This window comes from Mercurialis annua, linkage group LG2 (assembly GCF_937616625.2).
Source record: "Mercurialis annua linkage group LG2, ddMerAnnu1.2, whole genome shotgun sequence".
Taxonomy (NCBI): Eukaryota; Viridiplantae; Streptophyta; class Magnoliopsida; order Malpighiales; family Euphorbiaceae; genus Mercurialis; species Mercurialis annua.
This window is the reverse complement of record NC_065571.1, coordinates 45,961,813-45,983,101: the sequence shown is the minus strand read 5'-3', so window position 1 is coordinate 45,983,101 and position 21,289 is coordinate 45,961,813. Positions and strand designations below refer to the sequence as shown.

Here is a 21,289-nt window from a genome sequence, read left to right as displayed (position 1 = left end):
AAAAGTAAAGAGCAAATAACAAAATCAGTATTTTTAGAAGACCATAAAATAAGTTACTCTCTCCAGTTCATATGAGAAATTGTTTTGGTCTATTGGTTACTTTAGCATTTGAAGAGAGTATTAATTGCTATTTTTTCAAGTTCGCTCCCAATTAATTTATTAAAAAAATACAACAATACAAATAGAAATAATAGTCATAATATTAACAAGTTTCAAGACCGGGATAATTTAATAAAAATGTCTATAAATTAAGACAGTATTAATTACTTTCTTCATTCTTATATCAAAGTCATGAAACAAATATTATGAACCAGAAGGAGTAGTAAAAAAAAAAACTTTCCCAAATTAATTTGATTTTTAGGCAATTTTCTCTTGAGTTTTACCTATGGCGACATATCAAATTATTCATTTCTAGTTCTCAAATTGAAAGAATCACTCATATCCAACATAATCTAGTGTAAGGACATACTATTTGAATATAGATTTTTCATTGTTATAATAAAAAAAGTTAAAGTTGATTAAGCTAGTACTAGTAATAGAATAATCTCTCTGAATAACATTAAAAACTCTTTTACAAAAAGGTGCATATTCAGCAATGAAAAGACACATGTACAACTACTCTTAATGATATAATGCATCTGCTTATTACAAAATCCTATACAGATCGTTCTTTTTATAAATCATGAAGTCACCTTCAAGGCTACTTAATAGATCAATCAAAGATTCCTCTTTAGTTCCATTGAAGTGCTTCAGAATATCAGACAGTGAAGCCTGCATTTGCAACATAAATCAGAAAACAGACGGATAGCTCCGGCTGATAATAGGCTTATTGATCTATGTAAATGCTTACTTACCCCTTCGTCACAATTCTTTAGCCAATCTAATACGGAAGTTTCTGTTGCCTCCAACATACATCTTTCATCTGTTACGTAGATTTTTTGGCGTTTTTCCGGGGAGCACATATCTTCAAAATCAATGGGTTCTGCCTTTAGTTCTTTGTTCTTAATGTCATCAGCATTTAACGGACTTGAATTGCTAGGCGGCGTTACTTCGAGAGACATCCCACATTTTTGCATTGTCAGAAAAGTCTTGATGTGCAAATAACTTACCTGATATTGTTAACAAGATTTAGTTTAGTTTTGACTTTGAAGCAGTCCGTATACAAATATGATTCTTGTTAGGAAAGAATAAAAAGATGCAATGAAATTGTGGAAAAAAATTGCTCATCAAACTTACATCTTCTGGTAATTCATTTTTAATTGGTTTTAACTTGTCTGTAGAGCCAACCTTTGTGATGGCACATTGAATATCCAACGAAGCTTGACGTGTCAGTCCAATCTCACTACAGAATCTGATCCAATCAATCCCATATCCTTCTTGAGCAGCATCCAGAATATAGTCACAAACAGTTTGCTCTTTTATAGGTGCTGATCTACCAGGGAAGTTCTACAAATAAAAATATATAAGATTAAAGCAGAAAAAACAGTTGCAGATAAAACGTTTCTGAAGGTCTTCTGTATACTTACTGCTATTCTATGAACTGATAGCCCATCTTCATGCCACATTTTCCAAGTTTCAAACTTAGCTGGCGACAACTTTCTCTGGTTATTGGGTATCGCATGTACTTGTTTGGTATTAGCAGCTGTCTGTAAACTCGCTTCCCCATCCAAGGCAATATTTAGCTCTTGCGACAGCTGCCTAATAGATTGAAGAAGAAGATCTCCATGTCTAGCAACAAGATGCTGCATCAACATTGAATTCCATATTAGCCTAAAAAATTATAGGATAATCTAAGAGGAAAACAGTTTTTATTCTTTGACAATTTTCCTGATAACATATTTGATTCTATCAAAAATGTTACTTTAAACAGAGGTGATAAAACCGCACTTCGAACCATTGTGATCTGTGTCAGACATTCCTCTGCTATAGCAGATTTTATACCCGCAAGAATCAGTAGCTAACTCATACGAAGGGCACTTCTATGAACCAGCCAGTGGCATCCTACTATCATATGAATCTCCATATTAAGCACATGCAAATACTCAAGCAGAGCTTCACAAACAAAATTTAACCCTCTAGGTAGCAAGGGAAAAAATCTGTGAGCTATGATATTGATTGTCCAAATTGAAGGAATACGGAATATTAATAAATATATGCATCCATACATCTAATTTCTGGTAAATGAAAGACTAGATAAAATAAAAAACAGAAGTAAAAGTAATAATTATTTTTGTTGCAATGGTTTGTAGTTAACATACCTGGTTGACACCCTCAATGTTTGCTAGCCTAGCTTTGGTAGACGGTCTTGTCAAAGCAATTCGTTTGATTGTTTGATCACCACATATAGCATATCTACAAAAAAGGGAACATTCAACAGGAACAAATTGCATATGAAATTTTAAATGCCAATTAAGCTGTTTATAGTAAGTTGTAGCCTTGATAGCAAAACAAAACCTACGGAGCAGTTCCAATGCTACTTGCAAGCTTAATTCTCTCTTCCAAAAGCTTTTGATAGAGTTGTACCTCAGCCTGAAATAAGAAAAATAACGCAAATCGTATAATAATTAACCAGGATATGATAAAGGGATGCCAAACAAAATGCAACCTAACTAAATGAGTAGATTTATGCTCAATTACTGAGGTTCTAAAGCATCCAAAGCTACTAGATAGTACTTTAAAAGACAATTGAAGGATGCCAGAAAATAAAAATATGAATAAATAAAAGTAAAGGATTTCCACCAACTGGCCTCTTGAAATGATCCTTGCATGCAAAGGTTTGAAACCTAAGCATTTTGAAGAGTTCAAAATATAAGTTATATAAAGTAGAGAAGGGTGACAGAGGAGAGGCAGTTTTATGAAAAAGAAAATACAGTTTAGAGCATCTTCAGGTGCCTAGCTATATGCAAAACTATATACACTCCTTGACTCTGTCATTGAGCAACAGGTCAACATATCATGCTTCAAGAATAATAATGGAGAAAAGCATATTTTAACATGTGTATACTCCTTGCATGCTCGTCTAATTAAATTTGGACAAGCTAAAATGTATACAAGTCCAGAGAGATAGAGACACTAAATAGATCATAAGTTGGTAATTTCATGGGGCACTTTCAAATAAAATTAATATCTTGTGGCGCCAGTGCATTAATTCTAGATTTAGCATCAGCCTAGATGATAAACGCAGAAACCCAGGATCAGATTAAAAAGAAAAGAAACCTTTATTTACCAACCTCCGAAAAGCCTTCAGACTGCAAAGTCGCCAAACTCTTAAAATTTTCAACTGTGTCAGTTGTGGCTTGATTTTCTTCATCATCAACCATTTGATCAGTTAATGGCAACAATAGTGGTGGTTGATAATCAGTCCTGGCAGAGTTAAGATATTGCTCTCCTTTGGTACCAACACTGATGCATACCAGAGTTTATTCATATCAGTTTCCTTATGCGAATAAATAAGGGATGCATTTTCGCAAATGATCACCCACACACATCAGAAAAACCTAGCCTTGAATCCCCATTTTGTGGCTTAAAATGTTCGGTGGAATGGTTCTACAATATGGTAACATAGTTTTTTCTAAAAGAACTATTGGTTCACTAAATCATCATAATGAAAATTCAGGTCAAGATTTTTACAATATATTTCAGACGAAGTGGTCGCTTCACTCAGCTTGCTTAGGCAACACTTTCAGGCCAAATGAATTTTAGCTTATAGTTGTTAGAATAAAAATACGTTACACATGAATAGGGAAAGATAAGTTTAGCTAAACCTACCTTACAAATTTATATACATCTCTAATTGTCTCCACCAGGTAACCTGCATCAAGGATATGATTTGACAAATAAGATAAATTTGATTTTGCCATTCAAAAGATAACCAATATAGGGCATGATTATTCTCAATGTTCGAACGAACATTGCAAAGGAAAAACCATTGGTAAAAAAGAAAGAGAGAAACGTATTTATTTTCAACATGAAATCAGAATGCAATGGCCAATAGAATTTAATGAAGAAAGGATGTAGTATAATCCTTAATGCAGTTATGATATTAATATAACTCTTCGACTAGGTTATCTTGCATCTGTCACTAAAACTACAGTATCCAGTGTGCTAAGTTACCAATTACGATCATTATTTCTGAATCAGTTCTATGAACTAAATAGATTCTTGATAGACATATATTATTCATGAACTCGCATCCTTATTAAGTCATCAACTGTTTATCACAAATAATTCGATGATTTGCAGCCACCATAGTTTTTGATTGCATATGCTACATAGAGTGTCTCATGTTCTGAAGCACCTAACTCCAGATTGCAATGACTTTCATTCGAAAAACCTGATAAGTTTTAGATATGTAATCCATAATACTCACGGCCACCAACCAAATTCATTGAATGTATTCAAACTTTTAAAACATGTTCTTTAACTTATTATGTCAATGGAAATGAATTGAAGATGCACCTTAATTAACTTAAGAGACAGAAAACAGTACCCAGTCAATAATCTTTAAGTGAAGTACAACAAGCAGGTAAATATCAGACCATGTGGTCAACTGGCTACAGCTATTGTACAACCATAAGTACACAACCAATAACTCAAGGCATGCACAACCAAAGATGACTAGTATTCAATTCTAGAAGTTGTAAATAATTTTCAAGTCTATCACTTCAAATTACCATGGCAAATTAATTGGTTAGCCAGTGCTTTCCACCAATTTGATGAGTAGCCTTTCCCAAGTCCATGAAGTGGAAGCTTGTCAAAATGCATATCAAGAATTTTTTTTGCCTGTTACAAGAGAATGCCAACTCTTCAGCAATCATCCATGCAAGGAAAAAGCCCTAACAGACAATGGATGGAAGCTTAAACAAAATTTTGATAGATTAACACAGGATTTAGAGTTCTAAACATTTCCAGGAAAGGCAGATATTTCATCAATTGCTAATTATATGTTCCCACATTACTGAGGCAGTGACTTTAATCTTCTCTATTGCTAACCAAAGTCCATCAGAGAAGGAAGTGGTAGATAGAGTATCATGGTATTATCACTGTCCGTGAGATTCTTCTGTCTTTCATAATTTTCCCCACCATATGGCCTTTAAGTGAAAGAAGAAAATGAAGAATGATTATAAATCAATATAATGCGCTACTTATGACAAATTTGGAGGGAGAAAGGAAAAGAGGAAGTGCATTTTTTTTTCATCAACTGCTCTGCACTAAGAATTGATAATCGACATTCAGATAAAACACCAATTATTCTCAACAAAGTAATAACTTACTCTAGACCCACGAAGAACTTCTATTGGCGTATTGAGGCCCCAGTTACCCCTACATGAAATGATGCAAGCCATTAAAAGAAACGCTTCCTTGGATAGGTCACGCTCCCTTTTCGACTCCGTACAGTTATCACAATTTCCTGCATATAGAATGGCAATCAATCAAATAACAAAAGCAGTGCAAGCATAATACAATTAAAAAAATAAATCAGACTAATGTAATTAAAGAAAAGCCAAACCACATTTCTCGGCTGAAATAATTTCCCCAAAGTACTCGAGCAAAAACTTCCTTCTGCAAGTTGTTATTGTGCTATATTTCTTTGCAGTCATTAAAGACTCCATAACTGCTCTTCTCTGATTTTCCTGATGAAACACCGTGCGAAATTACTCCATGAGAAAACAAAAGAAAATAACAGAATTTTTATAGTAGCTTCTTGTACGAAAGAACATGCAGTGTAGAAATTTCAAATGCCTGCCCGGGGTGCAATTTTCAGAGCAATACCAATCAGCATTATTGTAATAAGCCACAAATGAGAAAAAATTATAAATAGTTTATACAGACAAGAACAAAGTTCACATACTGTCTTCAGTTCTCCACAATAGAAGTCGCCTTTTGCAAAGTCACTTCCTGTGTAATAAAGCCAACAGACAGAAGGTATACCATCTCTTCCACATCGTCCACTTTCCTGGTAGTACGACTCTAGACTCTTTGGACAACCATAATGTATTACTTGTCGTATGTTTGGTTTATCAATGCCCATCCCAAAGGCAACAGTGGCAACCATGACATGCAGTTCATCTCTTATAAATGATCTGAACAATAAAAGAGGATCCACTAAGACTAATAAAAATCAGTTCCTGGTTAACTAATAATGGAAAGCTACTTCAAAACTACAAGGAGGTCAAAACCTGTGGGACTCCTCACGAGCATTTTTGCCCATCTGGCCATGGTACATTCCAGCCCTAATTCCTGCCTGCTGAAGTAACTTGAACATCTGAGAAAAATATTAAACGAACAAAGGTTGTTCAGGAGTTAGGCAAATAAATCACAAATTAAAAGAGAAAACATGTAACAAATACCCATAGCATGAAAGAGAAGTGAACCCATCACACAGATATATCACCCCTCATACAGTATGGCATCCATATAGTATCTTGGCACAAAGACATCTATCAAGTATTTAATACAATACAATCAAAAATAGAGAAGATTGTAATTAAAATATATCCCCTATTTTTCTCCTCCTCGAATCAACAAGAAAAGATTGAGTACAAACCTATCTTAGTAGCTAATGACTTAAAATAACTTCAGACACCATTCTCTCACTCACTTGGCTTTCTCAACCCGCATTTACAAATCACAAATATCCATACGTGCATTTGAAATTTCTCCAGTGTCCAATCAGACCCATAATCTTTCACAAACAGGCCAGACCATTCTCATTGCTGGCCCAGCAATAAAAGCATTGTTTTGTATGCTAACTGACAGTCCCCCATCAATGCCGTTTTATTTGAAATCTCAGATGCACTCCTCTACCAAGAATTGAGGGGTGAAGGCCTTCCAAACATTAACAATGTGGCAATTTTATATTGCATCAAAATTAGCTAGATTATTCATAAACAAAGATGCATACTTCCAGAATGCAGACTGCGATTATTACAAGAATGAAAAAAGGAGAAGTACCTCTGCTATTACAAGAATGAAAAAAAAATTACCTCTTCAACATCTTTCACTGTTGTACAGTAAATAATTGTGGAGTCACCATGTGCTGCAAATTTTGAAATATCTTGCACAAGCCCATTTGTGAAATGGGGACCTCGGTTAAAATGTTTGACGCCATAAAACAGATTGTTGCGATCAAATGAGCCAATGGCAACATAAGGATCATTCAAGTTTAAGGAATTGATGATGTCGACTCTAACCCTGAGATTGTGCGGGAAAAAAAAGGTAAAGAGAGTAATTAATATAAAGGCCTCATTACTTAAAAAAACCTCACTTTGTAACATTTTTTCGTTTATACCCTTACGTAGGAAAAAGTTCATTTGTACCTTTTTTTTTGATTTTTCGTTTTCATCTCTACCCTAAAATTTAAATTTTTGACAATTAAATTAATTAAAGGATGAAAACATTATAAATGATTAAGAATATTAATGTTTAATTAGAATATAAGCTAAGAGCATCCACAATGGAGTGCTACTTTTTATACTAAATTTAGCATGAAAAAATGACAAAATGCTAAATTTAGCATAATTTTTAAATTTTAACTCCAATGCAAAATTTTAAAATAAATGCTATAATTGCTTACTATGATAATTATTATTATTATTTTTATTATATTATAAAAATTTAATCATATGTTTTATAATTTTTTACAATATACTACGACCACGTACAGAAGTGATGCTCTTCGGCTTGGCAATATGGAGCAAATAATAATTATTTTTTATTTGATATAATAATGAGTTATTTTAGATAGAATTGTTATGTGAATCAATAAATTAAAAATAAAATATTTTAATATATTGGCGTGCGGTCTAAAATTAAAAAAATTAATCAATCGAGATCGTAAAAATAAAAAAAAGAGCATAAAATTTAAAATAAAAATAAACAAAAAAACAACGCAGAGAAAATAATAGTAGAATCATACTTAAAAATGAATTTTGATTGGTTGTTCAATTTTAGCATATGCTATAATGAGTGCCAAATTTAACATGCAATATAGCATATGCTAAATATAGCATGTAGTATAGCATTGCATTGAAGTTGAATTTATGTCTCAATGTTAAATTATAGCATTAGCATGCCAATTTAGCATTGCATTGTGGATGCTCTAAATATAAAGGATCATTTTGAATAATTTTTCAAATAAAAAGAGGTCAAATTAGCTCTTTATGGTAGAGACGAAAATGAAAAATCAAAAAAAAGGGTACAAACAAACTTTTTCCTAGGTCGGAGTATAAACGAATAAATGTTACAAGGTGGGGTTTTTTTAGTCTATATTTGAAAAAGTTTTTATAAAATTTGCTATAATAACAAAATTCAAATTTTAACAAAATTAAATAGAAATTTTCTTAAAATTTCATGATTTGTTTTTCAATTATAGGCTAATTTATCATAAAAAAAAGTCAAGGGACTAATTTTTTTTTTTTTTATCAAATAGATCCTTCATCTTTTCTATTTACTACTTGGAAACATAGTTACCAGATTCGCTCTCCCCCCCTAAGTACCGCGTATCAGTTCGTACGTACCAGTTCGCGGTTCTCCGGCGACCTGATTCGCCTTGGGACGCGTATTGATTCGCCGGAGAAATGGTCTGATTCGCCGGCCATTATTGAAGTTCAAGTTGCAGGTTTTAGGGTTTTTTAATTGAAGATGAAGAAGAAAATAGAAGATGAAGAAGTGGTTCACGTAATAAATTAGTTATTTGGACTTTTACTTTATCAAATGGTAAGTTTTTGGGCCCATTATCTCTAATAAAATGGGCTTTTTAATAAGAATCTAAATAAGAGAAAAGGATAGGTCTTTTTTCTAAGTTAAAATTTCTTATTTAGTAAGCAACTTAACCTGACTTTATATATTTTCAAGGACAATTAATATATGTAATAACTAAAAAACGTTATTTAATAGTTAATATGATATTTTAAAGCTATATATGAGTAAATTAGAAATATATTATTGACCATCGAACCCATAATATTATTTCGGAGTACCGCGTCCCGAAAGAGCGAACCGAAGAGTCCTACCCCCGGAGTATCGGATTCCCCGACTACAAGCGAATTGAGTACCCGTTCCCGTACCGCGAATCGCGCGTACTGCGAATCTGGTAACTATGCTTGGAAATAATAATCAGGATTCGCAAAACTGAAGGACCAATCCGGCAAAACTATTTTTTGAGATATTTTTGTCAATTTGATCATAGTTATGGATATATAAAATCATTGTGCCTATTAATAACATTATCCAGTATAGATCTAAATTGTATTACAAAGAAAACTCCATTGTTCAAGATCACTTCACCACATTATATTCATAAATAATACTCCCTCCGTCCCGTTTAAGAAGGGACAAATGAGTTTTGCACAAAGATTAATAAAATAAGACAATATTTCATTTTGTCATGTTTACCCCTATTAATTAGTATGGTTTCTTCTAATAATAGAATATATGTATTGTAAATTGAGTTGCATTTAATGTATATTGAAATAACTAAAGGGATAAAAGTGGAAGTTTAATATAAATTGGCACAGAAAACACGATATGGCCTTCTTAGATGGGACAATTAAAAATAGGATATGTCCCTTCTTAAACGGGACGGAGGGAGTAGAATGTAAAAGGGTATCCATAACTGAATAAAGTGTAGAAGTGTTTATAGTGAAGACATGAAGTAATTAAAACCAAAGGAAATGCCATTATAGTAGCAGTTTAATGACGAGAATTGAGAAGATATCCTAACAATTGAAGGCCATAACTTGTACGGCACATTAAGCACAAAGAGCACAAAACGGCCAGGTGTGGCAAACACTGGCTCACTGGCAAGTGGTGCGAGTGCTAACTTATGAAAATGTGTAAAACCAAACAAAGACTGATGTTTTCAATTCTCTAATAGCTAATAGTAATAATTGAACGCAAAAATATCCAAAATCTCCAAGTAAAACATGAAAACTACAGAAAGATATACCACAGAAATTAGTTCAACACAGGACATCTATACAAAGTAGATAGTTGTACAAGGCCACAGGCTATTCTCAAGGAAAATAAATTTTCCTAAAATCCATATGCATGCAAAAAAGAAAAAAAAAATTACAAAAAAATATTATTCATCCAATCTGCAATTTTTTGTGAAACACCCCCAATTTCCAGACACAAAAATGCTTGTCCTTGCCTCCAAACCAAATGCTGTGCTTCTCATGAGCATTTCAGAAGTTAATTTGAATAAATTGCATGTTTAATTGACAGATATTACCATCCACTGGTTAAAGACAACTCAGAGAGGCACAAGCAGAAAGTTATGAAAACTAAAAAATAGTTATAATCTTGACAAAGATAAATAAACCACAAACCAATTTCACTCTTAAAGGTGCATGTTGTGTACCTAAGTATGCCTCAATGATGGAACCTAGCCTGAGACCATCCAAGGCGCATGAAGGGCTTTAGTCTGGCCTCAGCCCTCAGATTACTATGGTTATCACTCAAGAGAAATCATACACTTTACATATGTAAATGTAAGAAAAGAAAAAAATGCAAAAATAGCAGTTACTTTAATGCATTAATTCTTCCTTCATTTTCTATCACACAACCGAATGCGCATAGGAGATGAACAGAAAATGATACAGAAAAGAATTGGTACTTACTTTGCAGTAGCAGTTGCAGTTAAGCCCACAAATGGAACATCTAAGAGAACACTGCGCAACTTGTCTAACTGCTTGTATTCCACCCTAAAAAATATAATTGGAGGATTCCAAAAAAAAAAATGAGCAATACATATATAAAACTAGTTGGGATCTGAGTATCATTAAACTGAAAGGTGAAACATAGAAATCCACAAACAAATGAAAATCTATTGAAGAATTATATAGGAGGCACGCCATTTTGGAGTCCAAACAGAAGTCATTGAACTAAGGATCACTTTAACAAAAAATAAAAAACTAAGGATCACAAGTAAAGTGACCATAAATTTAATAATATTTTAAAGAAGTAAATTAAGCAAAGAATAAATGGACAAAAAGCAACATACTACCCATTGGTATAAATTAACAAACCTAGTGCTAATCAATTGAACAGAATCTTCACATTAATGGTTAACCACTAAGAGACAATTCAGCTTAATGCATGGCTCCATGTGTTTAATTAAATAAAAGACTATAGGGAATGAGAATTCATTTACCCATGACCATCTAGTAATGCATTGCATAGTTGTGTTTTCCTCTATAAGTGGTCTAGACATAAATTCACATTTATATTAGTGAAAAAACCCAATTTGTGATGTAGCAATTAAGTGGGTAGTACATCCTTAAGCCCGCTGGTTCCCAGCAATTAACCATGCGATTTTAGTGAATGGAATGATCTCAGGTGCAAAGGAATTGTCAACTGCAGAATTCAGACACATGTGCCAAGTTGTTGTCCGTCGTGAAACGCCTCTTTAACAGAACATGAGAAGGGGCTTGGAAAATTCATATGTGGAGCTAGCATACTTGAATCATTTCTCTAAGACTAACTTAAAGTTGCAAGCCACACCTTGAAAAGAATGGATGTGGATTTACAGTTGTTGGCCTTCTAAGAACAACTCCAGACAATGATTTGAAGGACCAAAAACAACTCCATCACAAGTCAGTAAAATCTTGACTTGAGGAAGTAGGCAAATAGAAAAATTGTTCGTCTTTTGCACGATTGCCCAAGACTAGATTAATTTAGTGCAAGTGTCCATGTGGAATATAAGAGCAGAGAATGCTATTCTTACTTCCATTCAAAGCAACAAATGTGATATGAGATACAGAACAAAGATGGGGAGAATTATTTCTGTATATCTTAATTCCACAATAGAACACTAAATATATTCCACATTAGACCACTGTGACACATCTATATATACACAAAGTATCAATTCTATTATAGGAAGGTAGATAAATAACACCATAATTGATTCTTATACTCAATCTTTACAATATCTCTATGAATAAGGGGCTCTAACATGGTTTAACACCTGAACATTGAATAGCAATACAAATGGAGGCATCGGAGATCTTACATTCCTGCAACATACTGAACAATCTAGAATACTCATAACATAACAAGAAAGAAAATGAAGGTCCATATGTTAGAGAAGGCCAACAGTTATTGGCTGGTCGAGCAATGTTTTCACTAATTAACCAAGTCTTTATTTTGTAAGGGACTAGTTACTCTTCAAGGGTACATTAAGCTGATGTTCCATGAAGAAAACTGGATAAAGGTTAATTAGGACAGCCTATCAAGTAATGAGTGTAGGGCAAGTTTTGAAAGTGTGATGTATAATTGTATTAGTCGAGTTTAGAATGGCTATTTCACTTCTCCAGCTCCAAGGAAGAAACTACCAGCGCAATTGATGAGCTCAGCATTGTTAGAAGAGGTCGGAAACTTGCATAGCAGCTACAGTTCAGTAAACTAGTTCCTGAATCAGATGCTTGGAGGCTTTTCAGTAGAGTGAATTTCTTCCAGCAGGTCTAAAATGCAAATAAACCTCTGGAAAAATATTCAAAAGCTGCATCCAATGAGTTAGATTATCTACTGAATGAGGGAACTCATGCAGAATATATTACCATGATGAGTTAGTGATTTTCTATAGACATTTAATGAGATCAACATAGTTTTAGGAAACTGACCTTGACTTATGGTACTACACCTCATAACAGGATGACACTTTCATTTTCTTTAGCTTTAATAAAATTTTCTAAAAGTTGATACACTATTTTAGACATGAAGTTGGCACATGAGTAAACAATCAATCCCACCTCCTTAAGAGGTTAAAGACATCAACAATGAGGAAAAATGATAACAGCATCCAGTTTGAAGCAAAGATGAAAGTGAAGTTTTTAACCTGAAATTATGACCCCATTCTGATATGCAATGTGCTTCATCAACAGCGAGCAAACAGATTCCCGCCTTAAGCAAATTTGACCAGAAGCTACAGAAAAACAAAATGACAAATTCATATCAATCTCAAGATGGATGAAGAAGATGGGAAAAATGTTTTGCAATCAATGTCCATCAAAAAGATGTGGAAGAACATGAATATCTCATTACTTTCCACACTAAAATACCACTCACTATGCAACCACCTGTAGTTATAAATTTTCTGCATGATAGTAATAAAATATGATCTTGAAGTCATTTTCATGCTTTCAAGAGAAATAATTAAATAAATTTAGAGTTTTGACATATTACCATAGTCATTTCTTACATTTTAAAGATATATATATATATATATATATATATATATATATATATATATATCTTGCAATTTTACTCTCTTTGTACTATAAATTCCATCTATTAGAATTTGATACTTCTAATATAAAAAAATTATTACAAACAATTTGCAGTTTGACATATTACATTAATCGTGTTTTAAAAATACACTAAAATATCTTTTAATCAAAATAAAATAAATAAATATATATTTATCCATATCATCCTTTCATCAAAAAATTAAAATACTATGAAATGTATAAAAATAAATTTATCAATATTAGGATAAATTCTTAGGTAGACTTTATCCACCACGTCATCCGTGAATAGAGTCAATCACACTAAAACACATCATTAAATATGTAAGAGTTTCATTAAATGAAATTACATTAGAGTCATCATTTTAATGATGTGTTTTGGTATGATTGACATTTGACTCTATGCATGGATAACGTGGTGGACAAAATCTACCTAAGAATTTCTCCAATATTAGATATTTTACTTTTTCTTTCTAAAATTTTATTTTCTTATCTTTTTTTTTATTTTTTTATCAAAATATAAATTCTTTAGTTTACTATCTTTTCTCATCTTTTTATATTACTATAATTTTTCTCATTTTTCTATATTTTTTTATAAAAATTTGTACTTATGTTAATATCATTAATATATACTATAAATTGTCAGATGACATACCAATTATTATCAAAAATGCGAAAACAATGATAAAAAATCTCTCTACTATTTATAAACTTTTTTTACCATGTCGATTTTAAAAATCTAAATGTATTGGAGAAAATTTAAATGGTGGTAAAATATATAATATATCAAATAAAAAAATTGACCTGTATAATATGTCAAATTCCAACAAGCAGTGACGAATCTAGACCGTAATTTGAAGTAGGGCACAATTCAATTAAAAAAAAACTAAATATTATACTCTTGAAAATATGCACTAAAATTATTCTATTTTCTTAAATTAAGGTAGTGCATTTTCTATATGAAACACAATTAATTAACCTATTTTGAATGTAATTTTCTAGTAAAACATAATTGGGGTAGGGCCCAGGCACAGCCTGGCCCTACCCTAAGTCCGTCCCTGCCAACAAGTCTCTAATATTTTATTTATCTTAACTTATAGTTGACTAAACAAAAAAGCTAATAGAAGGCGACTTTAGTATACTACTGCAAAATAAAATAAAAAATATAATTTCAGAATATCTGAGTCTGACTAGCATAATATGTCACACCTCAAGGGATTTAAATAATTACCTCATAAAATTATCAAAAAAAGTGCAAAAAAGTACTGAGAGACTTTCAAATTCATCAAACGTAAAACCATAAATGCATGTTTATGTGCAACCATGTTCCGAAAAAAGGGAAGATTGATTAATTTATGTGACACATAAAAGTTCATGAATAAAACAATAAGCTGCATGCTTGAATGTTGCTGCATGATATGTTTCAACACCCCTCCATAGTATAAAGTTCATAACTTCATATTAAAACTAACATAAAGATACCTGGCAGGAAGGGAGCATGCCTTTTCAGGAGTAACAAATACTAATATTTTAATTAAATGGTGGTAAAATATATAATATATCAAATAAAAATATTGATTTGTATAGTATGTCAAATCCCAACAAGTCTTTAATATTTTATTTATCTTAACTAATAGTTGACTAAACAAAAAAGCTAATAGAAGGCGATTTTAGTATACTACTGCAAAATAAAATAAAAAAATTAATTTTAGAATATCTGAGGCTGACTAGCAGAATATGTCACACCTCGAGGGATTTAAATAATTACCTCATAAAATTATCAAAAGAAGTACTAAGAGACTTTTAAATTCATCAAACGTAAAACCATAAATGCAAGTTTATGTGCAACCATGTTCCGGAAAAAGGGAAGATTGATTAATTTATGTGACACGTAAAAGTTCATGAATAAAACAATAAGCTGCATGCTTGAATGTTGCTTCATGATATGTTTCAACACCCCTCAATGAATAAAACAATAAGCTGCATGCTTGAATGTTGCTTCATGATATGTTTCAACACCCCTCCATAGTATAAAGTTCATAACTTCATATTAAAACTAACATAAAGATACCTGGCAGGAAGGGAGCATGCCTTTTCAGGAGTAACAAATACTAAATTAAAATGACCATTTTGTGCTAAATTATGGACGGAGTGATCAGTCTGGCCAGTTCCAAGATATTCAGCTCTAATCCCCTTTTGTTTCAGAGACATCACCTAGCATATATAAATAAACAAACATTAGTCTCAACCCGTAAATTGTAATAACAAAACAAACTATATAGCAAACTAAACATCCAACGAAAATTAAAAAGAGAAAAACCTGATCTTGCATTAAAGATATAAGAGGACTTATAACTACAGCAGTCTTTCCAACAACCAAAGGAGGAACCTGGTAGCTGTTAACATTACAAATAATTACAATAGAAATAACAATTATTAACACAAAGAAAAGAAAAAGAAAAACATTTGATTCTACTGGAGTTCAAAGTAGAGAATTCTCCAGAATTGATTAAGATTCCACCTAGGTAGCACAGACACGGACACGGGATATTTGGACACAGACACCGCGAAACGGTCTTATTTTAAAGTTTCCTATGTAAAAAATGAAGTTTTGTGTGCGAAACGTCAGGTGTCCGAAACATTTCCAGGGACATGATTGAACAAAGTGTCCCTGTTACCTAGGGTTCTACCAATAGGGAAAAGCTAAATTATATTTGAAAAGAGCAAAATGGAATTTTTGTTGTTGTTTTACCATAAAGATTTTCCACTGCCAGTAGCCATAACTACTAAACAGTCCCTTCTCTCTAAAATTTTCTCGATCACTTCCTTCTGGTACGGCCTAAATTCAGAATACCCAAAATATTTCTGCAACCAACAAAATTAATAATAATTAAAAACGAGTTAACTGTCACATCTATACACACAAATACAACAATTTATTCAGAAAACACAAAATATTAAGTTTCAAAATCAGCTATCTAATATTACAATCAATGATTGGGAATCATACCTTGAGAGCGGGCAACATTTTTTAAAATAATTAATGTATTTCTCTGATTGGAGTGAAGACGAACTGTTTACTGTTGATTGAATGGAGTGCTAAAAAATATCAATCAAAACCCTCGTTTTTATTTGTTAATATTCCCGCTCTTTTCTTTGCATTGGGTTTAGTTATGGATCAAAAGCTGAAGTCCAGTGTAAAGGCCCATTGGCTATTTTACGCAATAATTTCATAAATACATCTTATTTACATTTTTGTATTTCTCTTTTATTCTTTATCTGTCCAAATTTAAATTATAAATTCATATGAGAATTTGTGAATTTGATTAGTTCAAAAGAAAAAATAATATTAGAAAATTAGAATTTGTAAATTATATATCCATAAATAATCGACACGGATTTATTTTATCCTTCCAATTTGGTACAAAAAATTATAAGTGTTTAAATTTTTTTTGACAATAAACCCACAACTCAATAAAGTTTCATTATTTTACGTAAACTTCCCTAAAGTAACCCATCAAACATACATTTAGCATATTTATTTTTAAAAAGTTTAAGGTAAAATGATCAGATTTGCCAAATTGTGGATATACTTGCTCAAAACAACCAACTTGAACACTATTGATCTTTTAAACTAAATTGAAGGGGTGAAATGAACTTTTATTGCATAAAGAGTGTAAAAGGGAAACTATCTTTTTAATTCCTCCCTGTTTAAGACAGCAATGCACATAGCATGATGATAACACTAAAATATGCTGATACAAAGAACATACCACCTACATTTGTCTTTACAATGCCTGGCTACTCAGCCATGAATCCCCTGATTACATCCAGACTAATCGAACTAAACCCGATTGATTTGGTTCAGTTTGAAACATATAATATTCTTAAAGAAAAGTTCGGTTTGATTTTAAAAATAAAAATATAGGACCGCATGCACACTTCCAGCAACTCATGGCAGGAAACTATGTGGAAGAAAATCAAGTAATTCATTTTTAAGAAATGTTTTCAACATATAAACATGTTTCACATGCATGATATTTTCTTGAAAATAAGCGAGCTTTGAACTCATTCTTGATAAATCTATAGGAGCAGGGATCTATATTCATCTGCCTCTTTAGTCATCTCCTCTATACTTCTGTCCTTCCTTTCCTTGTCTAAATCCAGCTTCTCTTTTAATTCCTTCTCCTTTTCGTCGATCTAAACAAGTACCAACAAAATCTTTCTAAAATCACTGCTGAAATATACAAAATTTAATACAAATTAAACAAACGTTCTAACTCACTGCATCGTAGATCTCATCATTGTTCTGAAAATCGCCACCTTTCCTCGGAAGGATGTGGATATGAACATGAGGCACTGTCTGTCCTGCTTGGGGTCCATCCTGGTACATTGACAAACCTTGAGTTGTTATTTTTCACCTGTTACGTGAAAACTTCTCGAAATCCTATGTTTCGCAATTTCATTTTCATTTCCAACAAAGCTTATAAAAGTCCAAAATTTAATATTCATAATCTACTCTGGTAAAAAATACTGTTTACCCATTTCACATAATTCGTTTTATGACAATTCACATATCTATATTATCTTGAGACAGATATGTTTCTAGCTTATAGTGAGTATCAAAGTACCAAAGGACTTTAATAGCTAGTCTTCTGCATAAATTTGATGCTTAGACAGCAGTAAAAACACTTTAAAAATTATAAATCCAGAGAGCAACTCTATTTAAAAATTAATAATGGAGAATAACTAAGAATGAATTCATCTTCAACTTTACATTCAACACCAGAAACAGAGTAAACCCGTGGATAAAAGAACATGTCAAACGACAATGTGCAAGAATATCTTCTTCATTAAAAAAAATGAGAAAGAGAAACAAAATAAAAATATGGGAAAAAACATAGCCATCTTTAATTGTTCACCAGATAGAAAAGAATTCTATCTACAGTATCTGCTTAAGCACAACAGTAGGCCAAGCACACGGTAAAACAAAATCAAGTACAAAAATATACTGAACACAACAAACAGTGGACCAGAAAAAGGCGGACTGTCTGACCTGGATTGTTAGTGTAAGTGATGTAGCTTGGTGGTGACTCTCAAGGCGATTACCAACTTTCTGTGCCACAAGCCACAAATCACTTATCTCATCAGCAGTGAGATCAGCAAAACGCTTCACTTCACGCCTTGGGCAAACAAGCACATGTACATATAGTCAAGCCAACAAAATCGACTGCAACAAAACTGAATGCCTAAAACTGTTTCTAAGTGTATATTTCCTGAATAAATTGAATTAAATCAGCCTACTGAAAATTTTCAAAATTAGAATTCAGAATAATCACAGTGCAATTTGATCATCAATACTGATATTCTCCTGTCCTTATTCAAAGGCTCAGTGAATATGAAAATATGTACTTTCTTCATATACTTTAAAGAGAATAACTGGGGCGGTAGCATGAAGTTCATAGCAGCAATTTGGTTGGTGTGCTTAAAGATAGTCTATAGCGTCACAATAGTTCGCATTTAAGGTTGTCGGCCAATAATATTATGTATAATCATTTGTGTCACTCGCTAGCTGAGTTCATTTCCATGTGCATAAATTTTGATCTAGTAACAATGAGCTCAAAACGCCCATACTTTGACCATGACTATTAACCTCAAAAGAATCTAAACATGACCCTAAATGTCAACATAATCTGCAGAAAGAAAGGAATTGGTTACTCTCATATTTTCATGATACCAACTGATATAGACAGGGTTAGCTTCCCAACAGCCATGAATGGTTTCAAATTCCATGTAACCTATGGTGATATCATTGCATTTTAATTGCATCCTCCTCCTCATGGTTTTCTAGTTTTCTATTGATTACACAACAGAAGTATGTCAGCAAGACTAAGAGCATGATGCACCAATCAAACACATCTATGCTTCATTTTTAAAACAAAATTGAAGTTGCAGTAAATCCCAACAAGTACATTGAAAATTTGACAGCAAAAGGATATGACCTGCAAAGCAAAAGAGAAATGAATCATGTAGTCCAAAGGAAGAATAGCATACAGCCAGAGAATAAATCAAAGAAATAACAAAACACCAAATCTGCTTAGGTTGAACAGAATAGGTAAAATCATTTAAAGAAAAGTTCAAAGCTTGTTTTTCTTTTCTTTTCTCTGTATTGCTTTCATTCGGATCACGTCAACGAGCAGCTTAATTTTCAGCAACTCATCGGCTAAGACCCACTAAGTTGTACATTCTAGATGTAGAAATTTTAAGAAAATCCTTTCAATTTCGTATCAATCATTTCAAGTAATAATCTAGTTATTCTATGTTATAAAGCTGAGATCCAAAAAAAGTTTCGAATACTATTCAGCCAATCAGACTCTTATAATGTTAGCATATCGATTCAGAAATTAGGTTGAATTAGAAGAAACCCAAACATAAAAACAAGTGAAAATGAAGAATTCAAATGGCATCAATCAACGAAGCAAATATGAAGAGAGAGGTTACCAGGAATAACAGGACGAAGGTTGACCAAAGCATAGGAAAGAGGAGTTGAGTAAAACACTTCTTTTGGGTCTATTTTGTACGGACCAAACACGTAGTTTTCTGTTGCCATCTGCATTCATATACGTTACCGTTACGTGATTAAAGATTCAATCATTTGAAAAAAAATCTTCAACTGACTTACCCTGCTGTTTGCGGCAGAGAACAATCTAGTTGTTGGTGCTGCCAGACGAGCCAGAGAAGGAAGGAGGAGTAGCTTTGATCCCATTTTGCTTTGCTTCTGTAATTATACAAAGTTTTTGTAACCCAGCCAAACCAAAAAGACAAACCCAACCCAAACTGAAATGTTAAACCAGTCGGTTATTAATCTCATATAACCCAAACAAAAAATAGCTCAGTTTTTAAATATGTAAATGGGTTTGCACTTTTTACATAATTTTTTTTAAATGTTTGGAAGAACCATATGACCTCTTTTTCTTTCAAATTTAAATGGATAAATTAAAAACAAACATGCATGACAGATTCTAAACTAGAACCATAATAACCAACAACAACCACATACAAGAGCTAATCGTCAAGAATAAAACGGGTATGCAAGATTACAACATAATCAGTCCTGAAAACCAAAAAAGACCACAACTCACTCCCACAAAGAACATAAAAAGAACATAAAAAAAATCCACAATAAAAAGAAAAAAACAACCTAATTTTTAAAAAAGTCCTTATTATAGTAAATAATTTTAACGGAAATATATATTCCATTTAATTATAAGACTTCCAATAGTTATCCCTTAGTCTATCTTTGAAACGGGGAGCTTATAGTATCCTTTTAAGTAACTAGTGTCGCTTCACGTGTTTCACACGTGGCTCGTAGTATGACTCGTCAAATATTTATTAATACATTAATCGACATTTATTTATAATTTATGATATAATTTAAATTTGTTATAATTATACCAACATATTTATATATGATTAATATTAAATTATTTAGCTACGCACTTGGCTAAATAATTTAATATTAATCATATATAAATATGTTGGTATAATTGAAAAAGGGTTAAATGGTGGGGTTTTTTTAGTAAGGGTTAATTCCTAAAAAAATCACGAACTTTCTACGAAGTTTCATTTTAATCATGATCTTTAAAAGTTTCCATTTAAAGGCACGAACTTTCATTTTGTTTCAAATCTATCATTTCAGTGTATTTTTGTTGACTAAATTCTTCAATAAACCATTAATGAAAGACCCAAATTATAAATCGACATTAAATCTTATTATCTTTTAATTAGAGTATATAGGATTAGGAATTTTTGCTTTGATAAAATACATCGGATTTTACTTTGGCGATAGATTTGAAACAAAATGAAAGTTCGTGCCTTTAAATGACAACTTTTAAAGTTCATGATTAAAATGGAACTTCGTGTAAAGTTCGTGATTTTTTTAGAAATTAACCCTTTTAGTAATTAAGCCTAATATAAATGTGTATGATTCATAATCAATATTAAATTAGTTAGAGATTATTTGAAAGTTTCAATGAATA

General features: G+C 32.2%; 2 protein-coding genes across 2 annotated transcripts; both read right to left on the bottom strand.

The window, feature by feature from the left end:
• Nucleotides 1–530: 530 nt before the first annotated feature.
• Nucleotides 531–16,366, bottom strand: LOC126669773 (uncharacterized). Its single transcript, XM_050363327.2, has 20 exons — nt 16,261–16,366; nt 16,003–16,115; nt 15,571–15,646; nt 15,322–15,464; nt 12,842–12,928; nt 10,623–10,706; nt 6,987–7,194; nt 6,180–6,265; nt 5,852–6,083; nt 5,510–5,633; nt 5,274–5,410; nt 4,674–4,782; nt 3,769–3,811; nt 3,231–3,402; nt 2,459–2,529; nt 2,259–2,352; nt 1,527–1,742; nt 1,237–1,446; nt 855–1,109; nt 531–771 (listed from the first exon to the last, which is right to left on the bottom strand). The coding sequence occupies exons 1-20, from the start codon at nt 16,276–16,278 to the stop codon at nt 646–648; spliced, it is 2,604 nt and encodes an 867-aa protein (XP_050219284.1). The 5' UTR covers nt 16,279–16,366; the 3' UTR covers nt 531–645.
• An 854-nt stretch (nt 16,367–17,220) lies between these two features.
• LOC126670141 (bifunctional bis(5'-adenosyl)-triphosphatase/adenylylsulfatase FHIT) lies at nt 17,221–20,083 on the bottom strand. Its single transcript, XM_050363810.2, has 5 exons — nt 19,933–20,083; nt 19,750–19,860; nt 18,307–18,453; nt 17,536–17,634; nt 17,221–17,450 (listed from the first exon to the last, which is right to left on the bottom strand). The coding sequence occupies exons 1-5, from the start codon at nt 20,014–20,016 to the stop codon at nt 17,334–17,336; spliced, it is 558 nt and encodes a 185-aa protein (XP_050219767.1). The 5' UTR covers nt 20,017–20,083; the 3' UTR covers nt 17,221–17,333.
• Nucleotides 20,084–21,289: the final 1,206 nt, after the last annotated feature.